This window comes from Chiloscyllium plagiosum, chromosome 16 (assembly GCF_004010195.1).
Source record: "Chiloscyllium plagiosum isolate BGI_BamShark_2017 chromosome 16, ASM401019v2, whole genome shotgun sequence".
Taxonomy (NCBI): Eukaryota; Metazoa; Chordata; class Chondrichthyes; order Orectolobiformes; family Hemiscylliidae; genus Chiloscyllium; species Chiloscyllium plagiosum.
In genome coordinates this window covers 27787170-27814512 of record NC_057725.1, presented here as the reverse complement: position 1 = coordinate 27814512, position 27343 = coordinate 27787170, and the positions used below count along the sequence as shown (strand labels likewise).

The 27343-nt window shown below is 38.5% G+C and overlaps 1 protein-coding gene across 2 annotated transcripts in view; it reads right to left on the bottom strand.

Annotated features, from left to right (window-relative positions):
* syt9b (synaptotagmin IXb) overlaps positions 1-26664 on the bottom strand; it is a 104656-nt gene extending 77992 nt beyond the window's left edge. Inside the window, exon 1 of one of the 2 annotated variants that reach the window (XM_043705607.1) lies at positions 24910-26664. In XM_043705607.1, the coding sequence (XP_043561542.1) occupies positions 24910-25057 (148 nt within the window). In that variant the 5' untranslated portion in view covers positions 25058-26664. The remainder of the gene's footprint in view (positions 1-24909) is intronic. The other variant, XM_043705606.1, reaches the window with a different exon arrangement.
* Positions 26665-27343: the final 679 nt, after the last annotated feature.

The following is a 27343-nucleotide window of genomic DNA, read 5'->3' as shown; positions in this document are numbered from 1 at the left end:
AAATAATAGGTATCCTGTAGATGCTAGAATGCTATATCATAATCCTGATGATGACAAGTTGCCAGTCAAGTATCCATACAAAGCCTCTGGGTTACTAAAAGCAATGACTATTCCTTCACTGGTGAATGTAAAATCTGGGCTATCAAACACGACTGAGTTCAAATGTCACCACAACAGTTGAAAGCAAATAGTACAGATGTGTGTTTTGTTTTCAGACATGAGCACTGTGATCACTGGGGGTCAATCTGGAAGCTCAGAAGTTGCAGCATTGTGGTGACATTTTGAGATCATTATTCCAGAGATTACAAGTTCACATCCCACGCTGTTGTATGATACATTATTTGTGTTTTGATAGCATTATAATTAGAATTTTATTGGATTGCTTTACATGATGCATATTAAAATGGCCTATGTTTAAATTTTGATGCTGAATGAGTTTTCACAAAGGGAAATAATTTGTTTCAGCATTTATAAAACAATACGTCTTTAATTTAAGTGATGGTTGTGTTCTTTAAAATTGCAACTTTAAGAGAAACAATTTTAAGTGAATCATAGATTTCCCTATTAATCAATGTTAAAGTTAAAATTAAGTTTCAGCCACATTTTTCCATAAAAAATATCAGTATACAAGTTGAAACCCTGTACTGTTCATATGCAACAACACCATTCTAAATGAAGATAATTTTATTACTAAATACAAAATACATACAATATGTAATATTTTTAAAAATTACAATTGTGCATAAGTTTAATTTTGATCATCCCTCCAAAAGTGAATATATTTAAATGGAGATTGTATCATTACAGATCAATCCACATAGTCTTCTATTTGAAAGAATGTAAAGTTAATGATGCATTGATGCAGAAAGTGTCAGGTTAAAAGTACCCATGAACAGCTGGGAAACAAGGCCAATAGAATGTGTTAAGGCATGTTACATTTCATGAATGAGTTGCTGGTGTTGCATTCTGCAGTTACAGAACCACACCGACAGGATTATACACTTAAAGCATTCAGATCTGCTTAAAGGAAGAGAGCATGAAAAGATGTTGATAACAGAAATTTAAAGAGTTTAGATTGAATTTATTACTTGTCAGTGTGACTGTTCTGATATTTTCCTGGTTGGCCTTCCACCCTTAAAGTTGACCGCACCAAATTCTGCTGCTTGTGCCAAGTTGCACCATGTCCCACTTATGCATCTCAACTGTACTCACAGACTTATATTGACTTGTGGGTCAGCAACATCCTGTTTTAAAAATTCTCATTCTTGTTTTCAAATTTTGTACAAAACTCAGATACAGCTGCACTTCGAGTACTGTGTAGTTCTGGTCACCCCATAATAGGAATGACGTGGAAACTTTGGAAAGGGTTCAGAGGAGATTTTCTTGGATGTTGCCTGGTATGGAAGGAAGGTCTTATGAGGAAAGGCTGAGGGATTTGAGGCTGTTTTCATTAGAGAGAAGAAGGTTGTGAGGTGACTTAATTGAGACATACAAATTAATCAGAGGGTTAGATAGGGTGGATAGTGAGAGCCTTTTTCTTCAGATGGTGATGGCTAGCATGAGGGGTCATAGCTTTAAATTCAGGAGTGATAAATATGGGACAGATGTCAGAGGTAGTTTCTTTACTCAGAGTTTTAGGGGCATGGAATGTCACTGCCTACAGCAGTAGTAGACTTGCCAACTTTAAGGGCATTTAAATAGTCATTGGGTAAACATATGGATGAAAATGGAATAGTGTAGGATAGAAGTTTCAGATTGTTTTCACAAGTTGAGGGCTGAATGGTTTGTACTGCACTGTATTGTTCTATGTTTTATATTCTATCCCTTTATTCCCTCATGTGCTTATTCAAATCTGGCCTCTGAGAGCCTGCGATTTTAGTCACATCACCTTTGGTAGCTATATCTCCAACTGCTGTGCCCCAAAGCTTTGGGAATTCCTGCCTTAAACCTCTGCACATCTCTACCTCTAACTTCATTTAAAAAGGAGCTTGAACCTGCCTTTTTGACCAAAGATTTGCTCATTTTTCCTATTGTTTACTTATGTGGCCCATGATCACATCTTGTTTCATAACTCTCCTGTGAAGCTCCTTGAGGCTTTCTATTGGTCTTGTTTCAGTATTTTTAATCCTGACATCTTTTTCTATCAATGCTGAGCACCTCATGCATGATTAACTTTATATTCTTTCAAAATAATTTGATTTGATTTGATTTATTCTAGCCACATGCACCTAGGTACACTGAAAGGTTTTATTTTGCATGCAGTACAGGGACATCACATGATACAAAGATCATATGGTGATTGAACAGACTAGGGATATAAAGTTACAGCTGCAAAGAAGGTGCACAAAAAGCAGGATCAACATTCGATTTGAAATTTGAGAAGTTTATTCAAGAGTCTAATAACAGCAGGGAAGAAGCTGTTCTTGAACCTGTTGGTACATGTGTTTGTATCTTCTGCCTGACAGAAGAGATTGGAAGAGATTATAACTGGGGTGGGAGGGCTCTTTGATGGTGTTGGCTGCCTTTCTGAGGTAGTGAGAAGTGTAGTTGGAATCAATGGATGGGAGTTGGCTTGTATGGGCTGTGCTCACAGCTGTCTGTAGTTTCTTACAGTTCTGCAGAGCAGTTGCCATACCAAGGTGCGATACATCCAGGTAGAATGTCTTCTATGGTGCTTCTATAAAAATGGTGAGAGTTCTTATGGCCATGCTGAATTTCCTTAGCCTTCTGGGTAAGAAGGGGTATTGTTGTGCCTATCTTGACCGTCACATCAGCATGGGTGGTCCAGGACAGATTGTTGGTCCTAGGGACATCACTCCTAGGAACCTGACGTTCTCAAACATCTCTGCCTCATCACCATTGATGCAGACAGGGGTGTGCCCTCCTCCTTGCTTCCTGAAGTTGATGTTCAGCTCTTTCGTTTTGCTGATGTTGAGGGAGAGATTGTTATCTTTACATCAAATAGAAGAATATGTGGTTTAATTGGTAATTTTACAATCTCCATTTAAATGTATTCACTTTCATAGGATTATCAAAATTAAACTGTATATTACAATTATAATTTTAAAAATATTATGTATTATATGTTTTTTGTATTCAATGCACATGTCAAAAAAGTGTGGCGCTGGAAAAGCACAGCAGATCAGGCAGCATCCAAGGAGCAGGAGAGTCGACGTTTTGGGCTTAAGCCCTTTATCAGTCCTCACTTTCTCTCACGTTGTTGCATATGAACAGTACAGGGTTTCAACTTGTAAATTGCATAAATGTCCCTTGGTGTTTGGTGTTATTGTTGTCCAAGCAGAGCCTTTCACCACTTCAGTATCTCTCTGAATGAGTCACCCATTTATGACAGAAGTAAGGAGCATGTTTCTTTCTCCTCACATAGAGTAATGCATCTTTGGAACTTCCTCAAATAGATGCTGGAAGCAAAATTCTTTGAGACAGAGGCTGGTAGAGTTTTGATAAATAAAAGAGTGAAAGGTTATTGGCAGGATTGAGGAATGATCAGACCAACTGTGAGCTTAGTGCATGGCAAAGTAGGCTTGAGAACCTGAGAGACATACTCCTGCTCTTAATTCATATTGTTTGCATGTTCATATCTCCCAAAATGCTTGACAGCTAGTGAAGTACTTTTGAATTGTAGTCACTATTGTAATGTAAGAGCAGCAGCCGATTTTTATATAATGATCACCCAGAAACAACAATGTTGTAACACATAGATAGGGAAAAGAACTCTGTAGTGCAAAAGAAGATTGCATCAATATGGAGAACAAAGTTACAAAAGATTTAAATTTCGCAATGACAAATATAAATTTGATGGATCAGGAATCAATGTAGATCAATAATGGTGCAAGATGAGTCACACTGAATGAAGTGTTTTGGCACATTTGATGAAGGTAAAGCCATTATAGAAAAGCAACGTGTTGTTGTTGCTGGAGCTAGGGTATGGGTGAAAGAGTTTCGAACGAGCAAACTCTCATCAACACTGGTTTGGTTGTGGTTCTTCTCAAGGGCAGTTAAGAATGGCAACATGTGTTGGCTTTGACAAAAGGCCCATATACCACAAATAAAGCAGCCATTATTGAATTTATTGCAGGTACAGAAGGATAGAGGCGATGGAGTAACAAAAGCTCCTGAATTACAACCCAAAATTGCCAGGAAAATAATTGGGCTAAAGTGATATATCAGCTACTTAGACACAGTGACACAATACCTGAGGAGACTGAAGCTCAGCATGGTGGTTACCACTCTGCAATTGTTAACTACTTCTGCAATTTGGTAGCAATTAGGTACTCTACATGTTATGGACATCCACACTCAATCATTTGTCTACACATCACTGCAGTGAGATGCAGCTGAAGCTTAATATACAGAATGAAGGAAAAATTCAACCACTGCCAACAGGAAACATATTTTTATTGACCAGTGAAATCTATTATAGTTTACTGAGCATGGCTTCCTAGTCCAAACACTACGGTTGGTGCAAGAATTGGAAAACAAGACAGGAGGCTGGAATTGCTAATGATTTCCTTAAAAGTGTTTGTAAAGACATGAAACACTTCAGAATCTGAGAAAAGTCTTCACTTTCACTTTTAAACATTTTGTCAATCACTGACCTGCTGACTGCTCTCTGTAAATATTTGTTGCATATTATATATTTTTTTTCTTTGCCTTTGGACAACTAACACTGATCTTTATCAAACATATGCAAGAGTACAGTAAATTCAGCTCATTGTTGCTGGAGCATACTTTGCAACATTTGCTTTTTGTGGCCTCTCAATGTTGCTTTTTAGATGTATGCTTCTCGGCAATATTCCTCTTAGTTAAGCAAAGAGCTTGGTGTGTAACCAAGTTAGAGCCTCTTCATTAAGACCAATATGCATTAATATAGTATCTTTAAGATATTAAAATATCCAAAGTTGCCTCAAAGGAGTGTTATCAGACAACCTTGGAAGGGACGGTAAATGATGGCTCAGTTGGCAAGGCCCACATCCTCTGAATGACAAAAACAAATTGACACTCGTGTACATAAAGAGATGTTAGGGCATATGACCAGGATGTTAGGAGCATCTTAGAGAAGAAACAAGGTAGGGAGCTGGAAAGGTTTAGAAAGAGAATGTCAGAACGTAAAGTCCAGGCAACTAAAGGCATGGCCATCAATGATGAAGCAATTAAAGTCAGGGATGCTCAAGGGACCATAACTTCAGGTGCTTAGGGATCTAAGAGGACCATAGAGCTGGAGGAATCACAGAGAGAGGAAGGGTCTAGAGGAAGGGTTTGAAAACTTGAAAAAAATTTCAACTGGTGGCTTTTAAGGCATAGCACGTGGTATTATTGCACATCTCAAAAAGACACTACATCTTTAAGGCAGCTAGATGACATCGTGACATGTGATGGACTAGTGTATAAGGTCTCCATCTTACTTTGTTAGTTGAGCAGCAGCAATCAGTTAAACAGTCCAGTGCCTTACAGTTAAATTTAGTGTAGTCAGTTTTGTGTATCATGCAATAGTAATGAATAAATCCAGACCACATTGAGTCCGGGTATCTTATTGGTACATGTAGTTTGTGTTGTTAATAAATGTCAAGACATCTGTCTCAAGAAGAAACCAATATTGCAGTTTAATTTTTGTGGCAAAACTTATAGAAAATACTTATACTGTATCATTAGCAGTAACGGAGCTTTGCCCTAAGGCAACCACAACGCTTATACTTAGTTCTACCACTAAATGTTTGGCCACCTGTTCCTATGTCTTCTTCTTTGGAGAGTTTTAAATACCTGGATGAGAATTTTGAATTTGAGGCATTGCTGGCTTGGAGCCAGTATATATTAGGTTGCACATGGGTTGTGGATGATCAGGAATCGAAAGTTAGGATGAGTAGAGCAGAGTTTTGGATGAACTCAATTATGCAGAAGCGGGAAGACAGAGAATGAAAGCTGCCAATGGAAACATTGGAATAGCAAAGTCTGGAAGTGACAAAAGGCATGGATGAGTTCAAGATCTACCTCTAACAAAAACAACCAGATATTTTTGGTCAACTGCTTTTTAAAAAAATGTTATCATGTGCTTGTCTCCATGACTGTACAGAATTTCTACCGTTGGGATGTGCCAGCTGTTTGTGGCTTTGGTGCTTAACACATCCCAGCATTGGAAGTGTTCTTTGCAAATCTGCATTAAAAACAATTGCTGTAGCCTACTGTGTGAGCTTGAGACAAAAAAAAACTGAAGATGCTGGAATCCAAGATAGATAAGTAGGAGGCTGGAAGAACATAGGCAGAATCAGGAGGTGGATAAGTCAATGTTTCGGGTGTAACCCCTTCTTTAGGACTGGTGAGTTTAGCATTCGTCCACCAAAGCCAGGCCTAAACAAGTTCATCTGGTCCTCTTTGCACCTTGGACACCAAAGGCTGTATTTAAGCAGTAGGAACTGTTAAAGAAAGATGATTCCATTACACCTGCATGGGCATGGGCCCTTGCTAATTCCATTGCCAGTGCTAAGTGCTCATAATACACAGTGAATAGGCCAGTGTGAAATTATGGATTTTATAATCAATTGTATATGAAAGAATAAAGCTCAGGTAGGTCAAATGTCTAGTTTTTAAAATCTTTCAAAATTTGCTTTGGAATGTTATCACATGCCTCCAGATCTTATGGGGGGTATTTTTACAATTGATCCCCTTGCTAGGTCACTTCAGAATGTATCAAAGCCACAGACTCTGTGACTAGAGTTACATTAGAGAGATGAATTTCACTCCCCAAAAGAACATTAGCATCCAGTTGATTTTTTCATGAAATTTTGACACTTTTAATAGGATGACAGATTTCCATTTCAACAGTCTTGTCACCTCCTTGAGGAAGAAGAACTGAATCATTTTTTAAGAAGTGCAGTCATCATTGTGTACACGATACAAGAGCCATTTTATATTCAGCAAGATCCAACTGATCAGATGAATCAGCAGCCAACTATTTTTCCTTTAGTCAGGTTAGATGAGGGGAATTGATACGAAACAAGAATTACCTTTGCTGTGAATAGTCTGATTTCTGCCAGGTAGCTGATCAGAACAGCCCTTCAACTGAAATCTGAAGGACAGGCCCCTTCATAATGCAGCACACACTTAAGATTGCATGAAATAGTCAGTCAGGATCATGATATGTAAGACTTGTAAGATTAATTTACAGCATTAAAGGATGAGCTCTGAGGACTATTGAAGAAATACGTTCATTTTCAGTATTGAAAAGAGACTTTGAAACTGTTTCTGTAGAGCTATGCAGGATGGCTTGATTTATAGAAATGCCAAGTCTTAAGTTGCTTCAAATCATATTAGAAACATAGGAAAAAGAAAGTCAAATTTCAGACTGGTAAAATTCCCATCTTACTTTCATAAGAACATTAGACGGAGAAATCTTGGAATCATATAAGAAGAATGCAAGAATGGACGAACAAAGATGGAACAAATATTTTCTTTATTAATATTTATCTTATGACCTTGAGCTAAAACCAAACTTTTGTTAAAACAAGTGCAGGACTGATATGAAGCATTTTTAACAAAGTTTTAATTGATCTGTGATGAAATAACACTAACACTTGAATCTGGACTTTTTGGTCCAGAGATAGAGACACTAATATTCCACAACTCTTTGGCTCTATTTTAAAAACTAACCATTAATAATTAAATAATTTATCACACTGAATCTCAACATCACAGTCTGACAATGCATAGATGCATATTGTACAAGAGGGTGAAATAGACAAAATCCTAAGTGTTGAGACAACATTAAGTGCGTAAATGCTTAATACTAATTTGGCTGAATAAAACTGTACAACAGGATTTTTTACAACCATCTGAAAGAGCAGATACAGCCACGGTCTCATCCAAAAGACATCTTCTCAAAATTGTAAGGGATTGTGTTTCTCGTCCACATTTAGGTTGAGTTACTCTTTAATTTCAATCCATGTAACATTAATCATTTATTGTGATGCAGTATTAAAATGAAAACCCCTTGAGATGTGTTCAGATTTTGAAGTGGCTCAAACAAATATTACATCATGCTGTACAAAAGACAGAAAAAATCATGAAAGAGCAAAACGAAGGAATCAAAGTCTCGATTGTGACCTCTGGATGTGTCAACATATTTCACAGTCAATTAACTACTTTTGAAGTGTAGTCACTGTCCTCATACAAGAGGTGTGACTGGCAATTATGCCACCAACTGTGTGATAATGGTCAGATAATCTATTTCAGTCATGGTGGGCCAGGGTAACAGGGAAACTCTTCTGCTCTTACTCAAAATAAATGCAAGTGTGGAGATGGCCACTGCCCTTCTACTGTGGCAACAGAAATATTACTCAAGAAGAACATCCTCTGATGTATATTAAATGATTAAAGAATTTTGTTTTTAACCTTGAGATCTGAGCAACATCAGCAAGACCAGTAATTCTTGCCAATTGCTAGGAAAAGTCTATAAACTTTCCGATTTTATTATCAATTTGGGAACTAGAATTTCAAAATAGAGGCTGATGGGTGTTGATTACTTCTGTGAAAATACTTATTTAACAAAAAGTCAGACAGTACTTCCAGAACTGTGAATTAAATACAGTATAGGTCCAAAAACAGATGACAACACACTCTTGCAAACTCTCATGTTTATATTGTTGAGTTTGTGACAGGTAGAGTCAACTTTGAGGACAATAGGTTTGTTTTTAGTTCAGAAGAATCTAGAACTGGCTAACATTTCTAATTAAATTCAGAAGATACTAGGGTAGAATTCAGAGGCAAGGTTAGTTCCTGTCGTAGACTGAGTTCAGGAAACCAATCACCTCAGCAATTGGGTTTAATAATGTATCTTCCAAACCAGGAGAGTTTGGTTAGGAATCTGCAGTTATCAAAACAGAAAATTTAGATTTTAGATTTGGGAAATGTTCATGTCTGCAGTCTTCAAAATGATTCATTTAATTGTCTCCACACTCCACATTGGCTGTAAGGGATTCAGTTATTTAGAACTCTAAAGAATTGAGATACAGATGTGATTTCTTTGGACCCAAGTCTCTTTACAATAGCGTCAGGGAACAGGTTAAAATTATTTGGCTGCATATTTTAAAAAACATTCTACCTGTTTTCTGTATTTTCTTTTAATTTTAGGCAATAAATTGCTGCTCTGTTGCTGCAGAGAATCTTGTGAATATGTTTCAATGACTAACCACCATATTAAATAATTAAACAAAAGGGAAAAAACACATGATCCATCAAGAGGGGTTTCATTCTGGCATGTGAAACTAGCAGTATCATCAGCTGGGATCAGAACATAATAATTAAATGCTCTTGAGATGAATAGTAGGATGGAGAAAGAAATATCTTCATTAGTGGGGCAATCCAGAACAAGGGGATATAATTGCAAAATTAGAATCGTGCCAGTTTTTGGGGCAAGGCGTTCAGATGTCTAAAACCATTTGGATGGTGTGTTCTTCCTCCTAGACACCTTATTCGGATTTGAAGATCATTTCCCCTCTTTGTTGATTCTCCTCTCATCAGGAGAAATGGTTTTCCCAAGGTTAAACTATTAATCGTGAGTCCTTATTGATTTATAAAAATCAGAACTTGTTTAACAATGTGTTAAGTAGTCTGCAAAGATTAATTTGTTTCTTTATTGAAAGTTCAGTTACATGTTTTTAATTGCATATACGTTCTTGCTTCATAACATGCATTCATCTGGGTGTTATCTTTGACCTTCATCTGATTGTAGTAAACCAAGCTGCAGAAACTCTCATTCATCTACTTTGACATTTTGCTTGTGCATTTCAGCTGATTCAGAGTCAGTTTCTTGCTTACTGACAGATGAAGATGTTAATCTATCTTCATCCAGAAGAGGCAATGCAGTAATATGATCCTGTCAAACCACTCATCCAACACAGGGATGTTTCGCAATGAAATGCAATTTTTAAATGTTGGAGGAATGGAATTTAGTAAACAATTAAATATGCAGTAGATTTCAATGCTTTTCATGGTCAATTTTACAAGTCAGTCCATTTTCTCAATGATCAGATTATCGCAAACAGATGCTGAAACCTTATTGCCTCTGATATTGATGGGCAAAATTTAACATGTTCACATAATACTTGCCTATCAGCTGTTTTATTGCTGGTCACAAATGGTTTGCAAATGGATTAATATGCCCACTCAAACAGTAGAAAAGGAATGTCATTTTAATGTCTTCCTTTGGTGATATTAACAACATTGATTTATAGTGGATTCACATCTAGCTCGGAGATTATTTAGAATGGCATTCAGATAAGAAAGTAACACTTGGGAATATGTATCAGCTGGTTCTTCAGTGTGCTATGTTAACTCTTATATGGTATCCTTGGTCTTTGAGGGAGAGTGCTAAGATTGGGAGTGTAACTTCCCAGAGAAACCATCACTCTCAACATATTCCAACACAAAAAAAACATTGAGTGAGATGCATCCAGGAGGCTCTCAAACTTCAAAACCTAGCTCTCAAACTGATGAAAATGGTGTTATTTTCTGCAGATGTGGCCATCTGGACTGCCAAGAGTATCTAGGATTTTTCACATGTTGCAGGTTGTGTAACACATGGGTTTAAGCTGCCTGCCATATCTTTAGTTTAAAAATCTCTCATTGTAATTTATGCCAAGTAGAAAATAAATTAAGTTTCCTTTCAAAAAGAAAGTGAGAACCCTTACCTTGTCTTAATGTGGTTTTAAATGGGACAAAAACAATTCACCTACTTTCTACTGATCAGCTCACTCCTTGCACGCATGTCACTTTCAGCAGGTGTTGAATTCCAGTGGGGTTCCTGTGGAGTTTAGCTGCTGCTCCAACTGAACTTGACATTGGGATTGCCCCTCAGACTTTTATTGGGAAGTCCTACCACCATTGTTAACCCCTAGATTCTCTACACTCCACTACCACTCTGACCGATTCCTCTTTAAGTCAATGTAGATGATAGACAAGAAAAATCTTATTCTTATTCATGTCCTGAGACCCACTTAGGTCTGCTCTCCCAGGCTGCTACACAGTGATGTTGACTTGCTGCAGACTCATCCCAGTCCAACTACAGGATTAACAAAATGTACTTTAACTGATGTCATACAGCCTGCAAGCCCCAAAAATTGTTGGACAGCAATTTGTTTTTAGAAAGTGCTGCAGTGCATAATGCATGTATGACTTGCATTAGGCAGCATGGTGGCTCAGTGGTTAGCACTGCTGCCTCACAGCACCAGGGATCCGGGAATTCCAGCCTCGGTCGACTGTCTGTGTGGAGTTTGCATATTCTCCCCAGGTCTGCGCCGGTTTCCTCCGGGTGCTCCAGTTTTCTCCCACAATCCAAAGATGTGCAGGTCAGTTGAATTGGTCATGCTAAATTGCCCATAGTTTTAGGTGGATTAGTCAGAGGGAAATGGGTGTGTTACTCTCTGGAGTGTCAGTGTGGACTGGTTGGGCTGAAGGGCCTGTTTCCACACTGTAGGGAATCTAATCTAATTATGAGTATTCTAAAGAGGAATTCAGAGAGGCTAATTTAGTTAGTGATAACATGTTTCATTGGTTGAGAAGTTATGAAAAATCTTCTGGACAAGAAAGAATGATGCATTACTTGAGGATTTTACACAATGTTAACTTCACACACCATGTCAATGGTATAAGGTGATCAGAAGTTTTTTAGAACCATTAACCAATATGTCCTGAAAAGGCAGAGTGGCATAATCTGAAAGCTAAATCAAAGGCTGGTGCTAACATGCAACAATAAACAAAAACAGAAATTGCTGGAAAAGCTCATCTGGTCATTCAGAACAGCTCTGAAGAAGACACACTGGATCCAAAACTTTAACTCTGATATGTCTCCATAGATGCTGCCTAACTAGTTAAGTTTTTTTTTGTTTTTGTTTCTGATTTTCTGAATTTTGGAATTTCTGTTTTTGTTTCCAGCATCTTCAGTTCTTTTGGTTTTTGCTGGTGCCAACATTTTCCTACTATCCATCCAGAAATGCATATAGCTCAGCAAGTGACATTTGATGGTATAACCTATGAGAGACCATTTCACAGTGTATAACAGATCACAAATTCAATTAATTGGCAGGGTCACACTGCAGTGCCAATATGCAAGCTCATCTTGGCTTCCTGAAATCTTCTACCCTCAGGTACCAATGGTCCAGCAGTGACAGGACTTGAAGTATGTACAAATCTCGCATTACAGCCCATTTAGTAAAGTAGTTTGATTCTCATGCCCAACTACTCATGGGATTGCCACAAACATAAATGATCAATTCAAAGCAGATAAAGTCTATGATTTACATGTCTGTTTGAGTCAAGTTAACAGAAAACGTCGACCAGATTCCTGTACCGAACAAGAACTACTCTTTATTGTAAACAAGTAAACAGCTTGCGACTATCAACATGTTGCCCTACCAATTAAAACTTTCATCCCCTTTTAAAACCCTAAGGCAAAGACAAACAAAAAAAAAGGTTTTATAAGTTGAGAGAAAAAATACTGAGAAACAGTCCAATAGCTGACTCCATAGGGATCATTTCAGCAGGACATTTTGTTCTCTGATTGTTTTTCTCTAGACTCCTTCACTTTTTCAATGAAGGCATGGGGTGATTAATACATTAACTGAAATTTTTCTTACTTACTGGTTAAGGGTAATAGCTTACAGCAATTGGTGGAAAAAATAATTGACTGCCTTCAGAATTTATGCACAATAGGAAGCTGCATATTAATGGTGTTTATGAGAGTGATAATGAATGATAATCTTTGTTAATAGGCCTTTTACCATTCTCTGGCAAGAAATGCATCTCAACATTTGGAAATTCACCGTAGCCTAAGTTGTTCAGGGCCTGATTCCACCCATTATCTTCTCAAGTATTTACTCAACTTTCATTGAATGCTATGAGTGGATCTGCTTACGCCATTCTGACAGGGAATGCATTCCAGATAAAATGAGCTTGTTATGTAAAGCCAATTCTCTCATCTTTGATTCTTTTGCCAATTATTTTAAATCAGAATCCTGTAATTACTGACCCTCTTATTATTATAAATGTTCTTAATTAAGTCTATTGAGCCCTCTCAATTTGCAACTGGTCTTATAAATCTTTCTTTAAATTTGTCTTGAGGGCAATCTCAGTTTCTTTAGTTGACTGAAATCAACTTAATCCCTTCCACTCCTGCACCCCCAGAATCAGTATACTTTCTGCAACAAGCCATACTAAAAAACAGATTCATTGGGTGCACTTACCATACAGAAACATGCCATTCATACAAATACTTGTCTATTCCAAGTTTTATATGCCATGTGAGCTTCCTCCTACCATAAGTACATTTTGTAACAGTGGGTTTCACATTCTGTTTCTCATGAATTCTCTATTGAGTTGATGAGTGATAATAATCATAGAGCCTAGTTCTAGTCTTGCCTGCATCTTCTCTACTCTACATCTACCCTTCATAATTGTAAAGAGTTAGCTTATCTCTCAGTTTTATTTTCTCAATACAGCACTTCAGCCTATTCAATATTTTTGAATAGCTGTAGCCCATGGGACATAATTTTGTTAGAACTTGCTATACACAAATACATTGTTTGCATAAGAGAATGGCTGCACTTCAAAAGTAATGCATTGATTGTGAAAAAAAACTGGAGACAATCCTTTACCTATTCAATTTCTTTCTTCTTGATAATCCTTCTTTCTGCAAAAAAATGTAACAACTGACAATTGGTTGGGAATGTAGTCCATGGGGAATTCTGGTTATAGTGAACCGTATAAACAATGCATGGAGAATGAGTTATTTGGATCATGAGGACGTGTTCAACAACCAATATCCAAACCATCTTTTCTGAAAAGAAATAATTTGTTAAGTACCATAATTAGATGTGCACTGGTGTAGGCCAGTTAGCTGAAACATATAAAAGATGTCCACAAATATGAAAGGCTTGTGATACACCTGAAGAAGGGCCTGTGCCCGAAACGTCGAATCTCCTGTTCCCTGGATGCTGCCTGACCTGCTGTGCTGTTCCAGCAATAAAGTTTCAACTTTGATCTCCAGCATCTGCAGACCTCACTTTCTCCTTGTGATACACCTAAGGCTCATGACAAAACTGACATCTGTGGTTACCCTGGTTAGGTGATCAAAGGATCTCTTCTAATTCTTACCAATGATTTACATTAACCTAGAAACCCTGTAAAGAATAAAACGTACCTAAATACTTCATACATATTCAAAGACAAATAGTAAGATGAATAGAAAAGCAGCACATTATTTAAGTGAAAAGAAATTGCAGAACTGAGGTACAGAGAACTTTTGGTGTCCAGGTACACGAAAGGTTACAGGTACAGCAAGTAGTTAGAAAGACAAATGGAATGTTGTCATTTATTGCAAGGGGAATCAAATATAAAAATTGGGATATTTTGCTCATGTTATACAGGGCATTGGTGAGGCCACATTTGTAGAGTTGCGAGGGTTTTGTTTCCTTATTTAAGAAAGGATATAAATGCAAGAGAAGCAATTCAAAGAAAGTTCACTCATCTGATACCTGGGTTGTGGTTTGGGCTGAAAACAGGGTTATCTTATGGGGAAGTGTTATGTAGTCTGGACTTGTGTCCAGTGGAGTTCAGAAGAATGAGAGATTTTGTGTTGAACAGCAGAGAAAACTAGAGAGGTTGAATGGCCTACTCTGGCTTCTAATTTGTATGTAGGTAGATTTTAGGTAGCATCTCCAAGGATGAGCTTTTAGTGGGGAGGTTGAGGAATCTGGGAGCAGACATCCAAATCTAGACAGCTTTTATCATTACTTATGATGAACTAGCTGTCAATGCCTTAATTATGGTGAAGGGTGGAGTGCTGAACAAGGTGTTAACAATCTATGTGGCATTACCATCACTTAATTTCACAATGAACAAGATCCTGGAGTTACCACTGGCCAGATATATAGCAAGCTATGTAAACTGATAATCTACAGTGAGCAATTCATCTCCTAACTCCCTGAAACTTAGAAATGTAGAAAGATTTACTGCATAGCATGTGACCATTTGTTCCAATATATCTGCCCACTGAAGAAGAGCTATCCTGCCTAATCCCAACTTCCAGGTCTGGCTCCACTGTACTAGCCATTTAAAGTACATATCCAGATTGTGATGAAATTTGGCACCATTCCAAGCAGTGAGTTGCAGAATGCCATCACTCTCCAGATGAAGAAAAAAAAAACTACCACAACAATTTCTAATCCCTGCAGAACTATTTTAGATTTATGCTCCTATTGTAGACTTTTCTGCTTAGGGAAATAGGTCATGTCAATCCACTCTAAAAAAGTTCTGCCAACATTCATGTTAACTACAACAAACATGCCTCACCCTCCTTGTTAGCTCATCAAAAAGCAATAAAACACAAACTACCTTCAAAATAATCGGTACTAATTATCCATGATGAATCTTTGCCTTTCTAAATGATAATATATTCCGTCAGAACTTCTCCAAGTAACTGAGGTTAAGCAGATAGGTTTGAAAATACTCAGACCGCGTCCTTCCCTCTTTTTAGATATTGTCTAATTAACCTGTTTAGAGATGTTATTACACACCTCTGAAGCAGGTGTAACGAGAATGCAGGCCTCCTGGTCCAGATATAGGTATACTACTATTGCATGACAAGAGCCTCGCCTGCCTTTTTAAAAAAACAGTGCAGTGTTAACAAACTTCTGATCCTTTGTGACCATCGCTGTAGTCAGAGTGGAATGGAAAATCATGGTCAGTGCTTCCACCATTTCTTCCTTTTGCTGGCTGTGATAAATTTCATCCATATCTGGTGACTCACCCACTTACAAGGGTGCTAATTACCTTAATATTCCTCCTTCACTCTATCCCAAATTTTTCCACCAACTATAAAGTGAAAGTCAAGAGTGTGATGGAATATGCTGCACTTTCTTGGATGATTGCAGCATTGACAACAGTCAAGATACTTGACACCACCTAGGACTGAGCAGTTTGTTTGACTGGCATCCCATCTATCAGCTTAAGTATTTATTTCCAAAGATGGAATTCAATAACTCACCAAAGCAACTTTCTAAACCTGCAACATTTATTAGGTGGATGATCAAAACCAATTGACGGACAGGAACAGCACTGCCGGATGTTCCCCTCTGAGTCTAACATCATCCGAATAGGGGCCTGTATTTATTGTTTTTTCACCATCATTGAATTAGAATCCTAGAGCACATTCCTGAACAGTACTCTGGGTGTACCCACATCATGTGGATTGCAGCTGCTCAAGAAGGTAGTTTGACACTATAGGGACCACAAGACAAGAAGATGTAACAGCAGAAGTAAGCCAGTCGGCCCATCTAGTCTGCTCTACCACTCAATGAAATCATGGCTGATCTGATAATCTTCAATTCCACTTACCTGCCTGTTCACCAGAACCCTTGATAACTTTACTGATTGAAAACCCGTCTATATTAGCCTTATATACACTTAACATCCTCCTCTCTGTCTAATATGTTTGATCACATTATCTGGTCTTATACACTTTCACAAGGGGAATGCTCTCTGTCTACTATATGAACCCCTCTGGGGCACAGTGATTCAGTGGTTGGTACTGCTGCCTCACAGTGCCAGGGACCCAGGTTTGATTCCAACCTTGGGCGACTGTGAAGAGTTTGCACATTCTCCCTGTGTCTTCGTGGGTTTCCTCTGGGTGCTCTGGTTTCCTCGAACAGTCCAAAGATATGCAGGTCAGGGGAATTGGCTATGCTAAATTGCCCATAGTATTCAGGGAAGTGTAGGATAGGTGCATTAGTCATGGGAAATGTAAAGTAATAGGGGAGGGGAATGGGTCTGGGTGGGATAGTCTTTGGAGGATTGGTGTGGATTTGTTGGACCTAATGGCCTGTTTCCACACTGTAGGGATTCTGTAAATAAATAAATATATATATAAAGTAAGGTTTCCTCTTTTTTAACCTCCAATTTGCAAAATTCAAACTACTCAAATTCCCCTCCAGAAAATCTCTCCATAACTGAGGTCAACCTATTGAATCTTCGCTGGACTATTGCTGGACTATCTGCAAAGCCTTAGAGAGTAACTTAGAGATTAACCTAGCATTTATGGCAAGATTTGTTCTGAACACCTGTTTGACCAATCAGTAATTGAGAAGTCTGCTGTTGAATTGGAGCTGAAGTGTACAGATGTATCTAGACAGCAAAATCCTTATTTGCATTCCCTAATACCAGTTGAACTTCATTCGAGTATTTAATAATTTATGCATAAGCACCACCCTAAATACTGTGCTGCAGATTTCTTTCAGACTCTTTGCATTATCATCACCACTGAACTTCCTTCCTGTTTTTGTGTCATCTGCAATAGTAGATTAGGCTATAGTACATTCACTTCCTTCATCGAAGTATCAATGTACATTATAAATATTTGATGTCTGCACTCATCCCTGTAGTATTCCACTAGTTACAGGTTGCCATTCTGAAAATATACTCCTTATCCCAATTCTCTCACTTTAAATAACAGATATTCAGCTAACTGCTCTATACATACATGTTTTATCTCCTACTGTACTTAAAGAAGGGTGCTTCAGTGGCAATTTTCTAATCATCTGGGACTTTTTCAGAGCATAAGGAATTATTTGAAGATTACAACTGGTGGAGACAGTATCTCTGTAGCTACTTCCTTTAATAACCTAGTTTGCATCCCATCAGGTCCAGGCTATGTACTGTCTTTTAGCCCCATTAATTTCCCTAATACTGTTTTTGAAGTGATAGTCATTACAATTCATTACAATTATATGGACTCTAGTTACAGGTAAACAGTTATAAACCATTGACATATAGCACCACTAATTAAACTCTCATCCCTTAAAAATTTCTTACATGCATAAACAGTTGGACAAACAGACACTGAGAAAGATAGGATATGGGTAGAGGAATATTGGAAGGGAATTCAGAGGTTCCCTATTCATGATTGGCCACGATGATCCTTCTAATAGCTCTGCTGCTCAGAAATTTGCTTCTCAGTTGTCTTTGGATGCTTTCACTAGTTTGCAAGGAACATAAAATGGTTCATTTGTTTATAAAGGAGTTCTAACTTATCAGTGAATAGTCACATCTTACAATAACTGCTGAAGGAAAAAATGAAATTGGTTTGTTCAGATTTAAAATGGTTTTGACTGCAGAGAACAGGGAGACTGCTTCTGCACTGATGGCGAACAATCCATTGTCACTAAACTGTTCCCAATCCCAGCTGCTCAGTTAACTGAAAACCAATCTCACAGTTGCTGGCAGGCAAAAGGCTTTTGTCCTTGAAAGTTGGTCATTAACCCAAAGACCAATGAGCTTCTTATTGCTGTTTAGATGCATCTGTACATTTCAGCTCCAATTCAGCTGCAGACTTCTCAATTACTGATTGGTCAAACAGGTGTGTAGAACAATGCTTGCTAGGTTACTTGCTTTTCAAAACATGACAAAATCCTTTAAAATGTTACTTTTAAAACAGTTGTTCTGCATTTCCATCCATGATTTTCAAAAGCACAAAAATAAAAAGACACTGTATTTATCTGATGCAAAATATTAATTCAGCTTGTCTGCTTTTCTGCTTCCCTATTAGTATTTCCTGAGTTTTATCCTCTAAGGGACTTACGTTCACTTTGGCCTCTTTCTTTCATTTTGTATAGCTAAAAATCTCTTGCTATCCATCTTGATGTTACTGGCAAGCTTACCCTCAAAATTTATATTTGCCCTTTTGTTTGATCATTTTCTGTTCATTTTTAAACTTCCCAATCTTCTGGATGACCACTAATGTTTGCCACATTGTATATTTTCCTTATTTGTGAGCCATGTACTATTTTCTTAAATCTCGACCTCAACTGTCTTTGCTGCTCAACTCCTTTCCTTGTCCACTCAAGTAACTCTTGCCCCCATTCCCTTATTTAAGGTTAGCAGAGATGTTTCTGACCCAACTTTCTCAATCTCAAATTGAATTAACATTGTTATGCTCACTGTTTTCAAGGTTTGATTTTATTTAATCTACGTCATTACACATTACCAGTTTCAAAACTGCCTGATCCCTGGTTGGATCTGCAAAGCATCATTCTAAGAAACTGGTCCTGAATAGACAATAAATATTTTCTTGTGATTATCCCTGCCAACCTGATTTTCCCAGTCTACATGAATGTAAAGTCTTGATTAATGTAACCTTTTTTGCATGCCCTCATTTTTTTTCCTAATTTCTTCTGTCAAATCAGTATAGCTACTGTTGGGGCTTATCGACTTCTCCCACCAGTGTCTTCTTCTCCTTTTTATTTCTTAATGCCACCCATATGCATTCTACATAGTCCATCAAACATAAATTATTGCTATTGTATTCCAAGTTCATCTTCAGCCCTGAGGAGATGTCCTTAACCCAGGTACTGGGTATAATCATAACCTTAGGACTTACACTCACGATGACAGAGAATAGAATCTATCCCCCTAATTATGCTGTTTCCTACCATGACTATGTTCCTATTTCCTCCCTCAATTCGAATGGTTCCCTCTATCATGGTCAGTTCATTTCCACCATCCCCACTTTCGCTCACACTGCTTGTAAGAACCTTGTGACAGTTGGACAATTGCAGGGGTCAAGACTTTGTGAACACATCAGCTTGAGTCCTCATATCTGCCTCATCCACAACCCATTATCCTGTTCCTGATCACAGACCAAATTTTAATTGGTCTGTGTGTTTGTCTCTTTTAGCAAAGTGTCTAGATAACTGTCACCCTCCCTGATACGGCTCATGTCTGCAGGTTAGATTCTAGCTCCTCAACTCAAATCCATAGTTCTTTGAGCTGCAAATCCTTAATGTGGATGGTTTTTCTCTGAATAATCTTAGAGTCAATCAGCTTCCACATGTTGCAGTAGCAACACATCACCTTTCAAGCCATGGCTATCATGTTAGATTTAACTTAAAAATTAATTACTTCAGTCTCCCTGATCTTTACAGTTTATTCTCATTTTTAATGTGGAGATGTTATCAATCTTACTCTTAATAAGACACTTTTAAGAAAAGAGGGAAGAAAAAGATTAGAAATCTGAACATAAACCTAAAACCTTAATTTTACATTAAAGACTAGAAATGTTCATCAATCATATTTACTTACAGCATCTTACCCTGCACTTACGTCACAAGTGTGGTCTGTGATGTTATCCTCCTTACCTAAAACACCTCTATCCCTCTCTGTACCAAATTCCCATTTTGACCTAAATTCCCAGCAACACTGACCTGGTTTTTGTTTATCTCATTTCCTATGAGTGAATGTTAACTACCACTGTCATGCAACTTTAAAACTGAAGTTGAAAATGATTGGCCCAAATTTCCATTGAAGATCAATGTTAGTTCTGCTCCACTATGTCTTTTTGTCCATCTTTACATATTGTAATTTCCGGTCACTTCCCAATCAATGTAAGCAAAACGAACAGCTTAATGTCAGGAATTCACCTAACTGGAACAGTAAAACTTGACTCAGTGCTGACCACATCCAGTCATTGTAAGGCAGCAATCAATAAAATAAAAAGCGTTCAGAGTGATATTGTCAAATCAGTGCATGATAACATGGAATCACCTCATCATGCTATTAAGTGTTTTTCTGGGCCCTGCTTACAATGTGAGTTAATCACCTCTGATAATGCAGAACAGCTTCTGAATTCATTTTCAGTATGGTATGGGTGGGATTTTCAGGGAACATACAGAATATTAAGTAGAATTTAAAAAGTTTAGCTTTTCTTGATAAAATAATCCTTTATCCCAGGAATCCACCTAGCAAATCTCCTCCAATACTACCTTCAATATCGGAATATATTTTTTTAAAATACTGGATACGGGACTGTACATGGTACTCCAGGTGTGGCCTCATCAACACACTGCACAGTTGCAACAAATCTCCCCTATTTTTAAACTACAATCCCCTGGCAATAAAGGCCAAAATTCCATTTGCCTTCTTAATTACTGCACTTGCAAGCTAATATAGGTCTCCTTCATTACCTTACTAGCAATAGCTATTTTATAAATGTAATATGTATCTGCTTGCTTTCATGCAATAAACAACAGCACCTTCATGGTAGACTGTCAAGTAGTTTTCCTCTACCACATTAGAGCAAGGCCATCCTTTGTATGCCAATCTTAAAGGCAGCTAGTGATAGAAAGTTGGCTGGGCATATCTTTCACAAAAGAATGGTGGCAACCAGCCATCATGTGACACAGTGAGCTATGACATAATTTCCAATGCTCCCCAGAGAAATCTTCAGATGTAGCTTTAAGAAGGCTCCTTGAGCTGAATGTCAACAGCTGGGTAGCCTGAGCATTCAAAAACCTGAAGAAGAATGACTGATGGTAAAATTCAGCAAGAAAGTATCTACAGGCAATTGGCAATGAGCAGTTCAAGCCTGGTAACAGACACACAGACACAAGTGTGAACTAGAAGCTACATGGAGCTGGAAGGCTAGTCACACTTGGCAGTTACAGATTGCAGTGCATGCTGCTAAACTGTAGTTATACTGATTCAGATTTCAGCACAGACATTGAAGGCTTTGTGAGTAACATTTGAATCCCTGGTGGTCAACGGGAGAAACTTAAATAAAACAGCACAGATACAGGCTGAGAATGTTGGGATGTAAGTGAAACATGCACAGCTCAGAGCGCACACTACCATGCACCACAAAGCATTACGGTAAAAGAAATCAGTGGCTATAAATATAATTTTCAAAAAGGTCACATCATTGGGACTGTTGCAAAGCCATTATTTTGACTGCATCAATGTGGAAAAATCTCCTATAACAGCAGCATTCATTGCCAGTATTGCTGTATTGCACAATTGGAATCCATTAAAGTAAGCAGATATAGCATCATCAAAATAATTAGAATTAGAAGCCTTCAAATAAGGAAAATAAATGATCAATTTGGAAGACATGGCAGCACGAACCATATTACCAGTCAAGTTTCATTTCAGAGATGGGCCAAGTAAAACACAGAATTGGACATCTTAGGGAAAACAGTTCTTAAGGTACAGATTTCAAACCAGATAACAAACAGAAACATAACAAGTAAATATACTTTAGTATTCAACTGGAACTATAGTTAATTACTTTATACTTCACCAAGCACAAAAGAAACAATGAACATGTTTGATGAAGTTCTGTAAGTTTTTGACAATTACTTCAATCTTAGAAGAAATACAATTTTTGAAGAAGCAGGATATAGCAGAAGAGTTTAGGGAATGCCATATCTAGAGAAAAAAAAAAGACTTTGGAGCTTTGAATTCAGAACTCAATAGAGACGGTTATTGGAATTGCTGATAAATTTGATTTATTACCGCCAAAAGATGATTTGACTTGATAGAAAACCATGCAGATGTTGAAAAGAACAAAAGTCCAAAGGTGACACTGATTAAGTCCAATGAGGAGAAAATTAACTTTATCATAAGAGATCAGCAAAATCCTTTCAGTTCTTAAGGCACAATATCTCAAAGACACATGTGAGAAGCTAGCACAAAGAGTAAACCAGACAGCAGGATAAAAGAACCAGTGTCAATGCTGCTGAGCAAGGAAACTTCACAGACATGATCAGTGCCCAGCTTTAAAAAGAAAATACGTAATCTATAAAACTGCAGATTACTTAGTGAAGGTGTATAAAAGTAGGGCACAGTTATATAGTCGCAAAAAATCAAATAGCTACTCACACAAAGTAGTTCATGACGTAGACCAGCTACATTAGAAGGGAGCTAAAAGATATTCCTAATGGAAATAGGGAATTCAAAGCAAGCATTTTTGCAAGAACAAGTTTATGTTAGTGGAGATTTCATTAATTTTAAGCCTGATTTACAGAGGTGTATACCATTATTATCAGATAGGAGACCATTACTGAAGAAATAGTTTTTACAGACTACTAATTTTTATCTCATTACCCTTCTTTAATACATTATTTAAAACCTAACACTTTGGCATAGCTTTTTATCATCTGACTTCATAGCTCCTTATGTGATTCAGTGTCGTTAATTGTGTGTATTGCTCCTGTAATTACATTGTGGGACATTTTGTGACACTAAGGTGCTATGTAAATATAAATTGTTATTGTAGCTTGCACTTACTTTTTAAACTAGCCATAGAATCTGCTTCAAATGCTTTTGCAGGCAAAGTGTTCAAGATCACCAAAGTATCATTGAATACCTTATACATTATGAGCATAAAAAAAACCCTACTGTATCAATGATTCTTTTATTTTATTTCATGAGGCAGCTATCCTTATCACCTCCTGGTATATTCCAGACAAATTAGTGCCAGTGGATCCTGACTCAAGTAATTAAGTGATTTTCACCAGCACCAACCAGGATCTGGATTACCAATGACACAGATTAATTTCATGTAAGATTCTGAGCTAGATTAAAAGCTGGATGCCAGGAGTGAAAGTATGAAAAAAAAGCTCTCACTATCCAATTTCCCTACCCAAAGCTGATGAATTTACTGCCACTATAATGATGCATTTACTGTGTACAATTTACCAAAAAGAAAATGATTTTTTAAAAAGATAACAACTATACTCAAAAAAAACAAAGGATTTAATTTCAAGGGACAGTTAATTATACTTGCAGAACGTATTTTGCATACTCCTTGTCAATAGAATTCTATATACAGCATAAAGAATTACAAGCCTCAGATCCCACTGCACCAACCCCTCTTTCCAAAGAAAGTTCTATTTAATGCATAAATTGGTTGATCATATAAAGCCATAATAACGATCTTGATTTGTCATTCATATCAAAAACATTTTTTTCTGTGATATGCACGTTAGTAGAATCAAATTATAACAGGGCGTGGTGACCATATATAAAGCTATAACTAAATTAATACTAAGTCTCGTGTTCAACAGTACCGGATAAATCAAGACTGGTTTATCATTGACTGCAGCTGTAAAACGCTAATGAATGCACACACAGAATAGTTTTGGCTCCAACTTTGAAACTGAAATTTATTACATTTCCCGCAGTTGACTGTCCCTCTTGTCTGGGCAAAGATCCAGCCACTCTTCTAGTTTGTAAAACAAGCGCAACATGCCTAGTGGAATTTTATTTAAACCGCTCGGCTATCGATTACGTCTGAAGACTCGACAGCGGCCTGTGAGTCTGGCGTAGGATGTTTGATTAAAAAAACCCAGCAACAGCAAGTATGGCTAAGCCCGTTTAATATGGTCGCAGTTAAACAGGGTTAATGTTAGCAGCAGTGCATGATTATTATGCCACCCATCCGAAAGCACAACCAATTTAAAATACACAAATTCTTCCTTCTCATTCCCAGCCTGGACAGGATGGGGCAAATTTAAAACGATTAGTGATTGGAGTGGTGAGTCAGTGAATGACCTATATTTTTGCACCATTCCTACAGAGTTTCAAGTGTTACTTTTTTTTCAGTGAATTTGGACACTAGTTTTGATTTATTGTTTAATTTTGTTTATTTCATTCCTCGATGAAAAGCAACTTCAGATAATTATGCCAAATTTCATCTAAACTATCAGCCTCCGATAATAGTCCTCTCGTTCACTGCCGTATGAAGTTTATGAAGCAACACATGGTAGTCACTCGGTTAAGTCTGCTGCTTAACTAGAGATGGGAACTGCAATTTCAGTCTTTGGAGACTGCGGTTCTAAATGTCGAGATTCAGTGAACTAAATCATCATCTAAATGACAATCGCCTGTCATTCGCTCTTCTTATCTCTGAGGGAATTCATGGGGTGTGGGTGGCGGTGTACGTGGGAACTCCAAAGAGTTGAATACATTCGAAAAATCAAGGGTTCACGCATTCATTCACACGTGCAGCAAGAAAGACAAGAATTTGCCCCACTTTCACTTCCAGCCCAAGGCAAATAGGAAACAACATTGTACCTGAGTCTGAGTGGCGTGGTCGGCCTCGATCCCGGAGATAGTAAGAAAAATCCAGACAGCTTTCGTGTTCCACCAGCCCTTTAAAGCAGAGTTCGGTCACTATATTGAGCGCTTTCTGACAAAGCTCGTCCTCTCTGTCTCCAGTCATTTCCCATCAACATCCTTCTGAATGGGGCTCAACGGCCGCTCCACAGGACGTAGGAAGAGGAGCTCCTTCTCATTCTCGACTGTACACCCAGCGCCAAAGCTTCAGCACCGTGGACAGCGGCATGAATTCAGCTCCCGTCTCTTCTCGGCAAGCTGAGCGCTTCTAACCGCACCCCTGCCAAGCTGGGAATGTGTGTGTCTGTGTGTGTCTCTGTGTGTGTGTGTGCTTCTTTCAAACCTGGTCCCCACCCCACCAACCCAACGTCTCCCCGGGCCGCCGGAGGCAGTGATTGTGTTGATACGATCAATGCTGCAAGGGAGGTCCAACCCGGCCCATGTCTGAATCCTACTCAGTGGCCGCTGTCCATCAGCGCCGGGTGTGAGCTGCTCACGTACATTGGAGATAAATGGCTTCCACCGCTCGGCTGCGAGCTATCACTTAGCAGATGTGATCACTGGGGATTTGCAAAGCTTCCGCCTTAAAACGCCGTGCTAATTACTCGGCGCGGTTTATCTGCAGTTCCCTCCTCCGCAGATCCCAGAGGAATTTTGGCCCTTCGAAATAAAGTTTACTCAGACGCCAAGGAAGTGGCGAGAAAAGGGTGGGGCTGAATATATTCCTTATTTAGTCGACCATACTCTCAATAGTTATTTCAATGGACTTTTCTCCTGTTCAAGCGTCTCTTCAACTAAAAAGAGAATGGTCCCGTTCCTATACCACCCTCCTCAGTCGTCATGTGATGTAAAGGATCCAGGTTTAAGTGGAGCTGCAATGTCTAACAAGGGTTTTATTTGATAGAATTTAATAGGCGCAAGTTGGTCATTCATAGATAAGCAAAGCGATCCAGTGGAAATTCAGGGTCTCACAAAAGTCAATTACTGTAAGGGGTAACCCTCTCGGAAGGGTCGCTAAATGTATTACGGGGAAATAGGAGTCGGTAAAATTGAGAAAGGAATACAATTCACAAGGATAATGTACCTGTTGCCAAGTGCTGGAACACAACATGTATTTAAAGCATATTGAAGATTAGAATATATTAGAATAGTCATGTGGTTGTTTCTGACCGCCGCGGGCACGAGGGGCCGAAGGGTCTTTTTCTGAAGAGTACATGACTCTACGAAGAAGGTGTTCACTGCAAGGTGTGGTTAGTGATGAGAAAAATGGAGATGCGCCGCGTCTCCGTCTCCTGTTCGTCTCAGTGCTAATCTCAGAATGAGCACTTCAGAATTGTTTCTGACTGAAATCGAAACCGTTAACACAACTCATTTTCTCCACACATCCTGCCTGAATTGCCGAGGATTCTCACCCTCTCCTGTTTACGTTTCCAATTCTGAACACCTGCAGTATCTTTGCTTTTGGGTCAGGCTCGGTGTGGTTCAGCACTACCTCTCTGGACAGCGACCCGCAGCCTGTCACTAAGTTGTACGGAGCGAGGTGGCTCTCTCAAGTCAGCGAGTAGACGAAATTTTAAATTGTTACCAATTACATTTTTTTATGCGTATGCACACAGTCGTCGAGAAATTGCAGCCAGTACGAAATTCTCTTCTACTGACTGAACCTGACCTTCTCGCGAAGAGAAATGTTTGCCCAGCAACAGTCATGTTTGACGTAATGACCCTATTATTTTCTAATTGAGACAGACGTTTAAAAAGCACGCAGTCGTGAACCAAGCAATGCTGCTGCTAGTTTACTTGGAACGACCTTAAAAAAAATAAAACTGCTAGGAAGGACTGGAAGAGAAGACTGGAACTCCATTTCAGAGGGACACGGGGGCACGTGTGCTGCAACTTGAGCACTCTGCTCCGTTCCCTTGTTAAAAGATGAAATGGGCTGTCTCCCTAAACTACCTCAACTTGAGATACCTGTCAATCTAACTGAAAGCACAACTTCGGCGAGAGGATCAAAATGTGTGGAAAGTTGACCATTATATTACGAATCAAGTAAACTGTGAAAGTTAGTTAGCCAGCTTACCAGAAGAGCTTTGTTCCATAGAGCGGGCTGGTAACGTTGTGCCGGCTAAAAGGCAGGTCGCTTCTCGCAACATTTCGAAGTTTCCCCCGCTTTTCTCCTCCTCTTCGGTCAGGGTAGCTCACTTTCAAGAAATGCAACTTTAAATTTATTTTCTTGTAAAACTGGCAGTCCGCTTGTTCGCCCCCTCACGCTTGAAGTTGAAAGCATCGTGTCAGAATCAGTGCCCCATCACAAAGCTCCCACAAACGGGCAAGGTATTTTTTCCCCCCAGTTAGCACAGTTTCAAAAGAAACAGGGCCTCAAAACAAATCATCG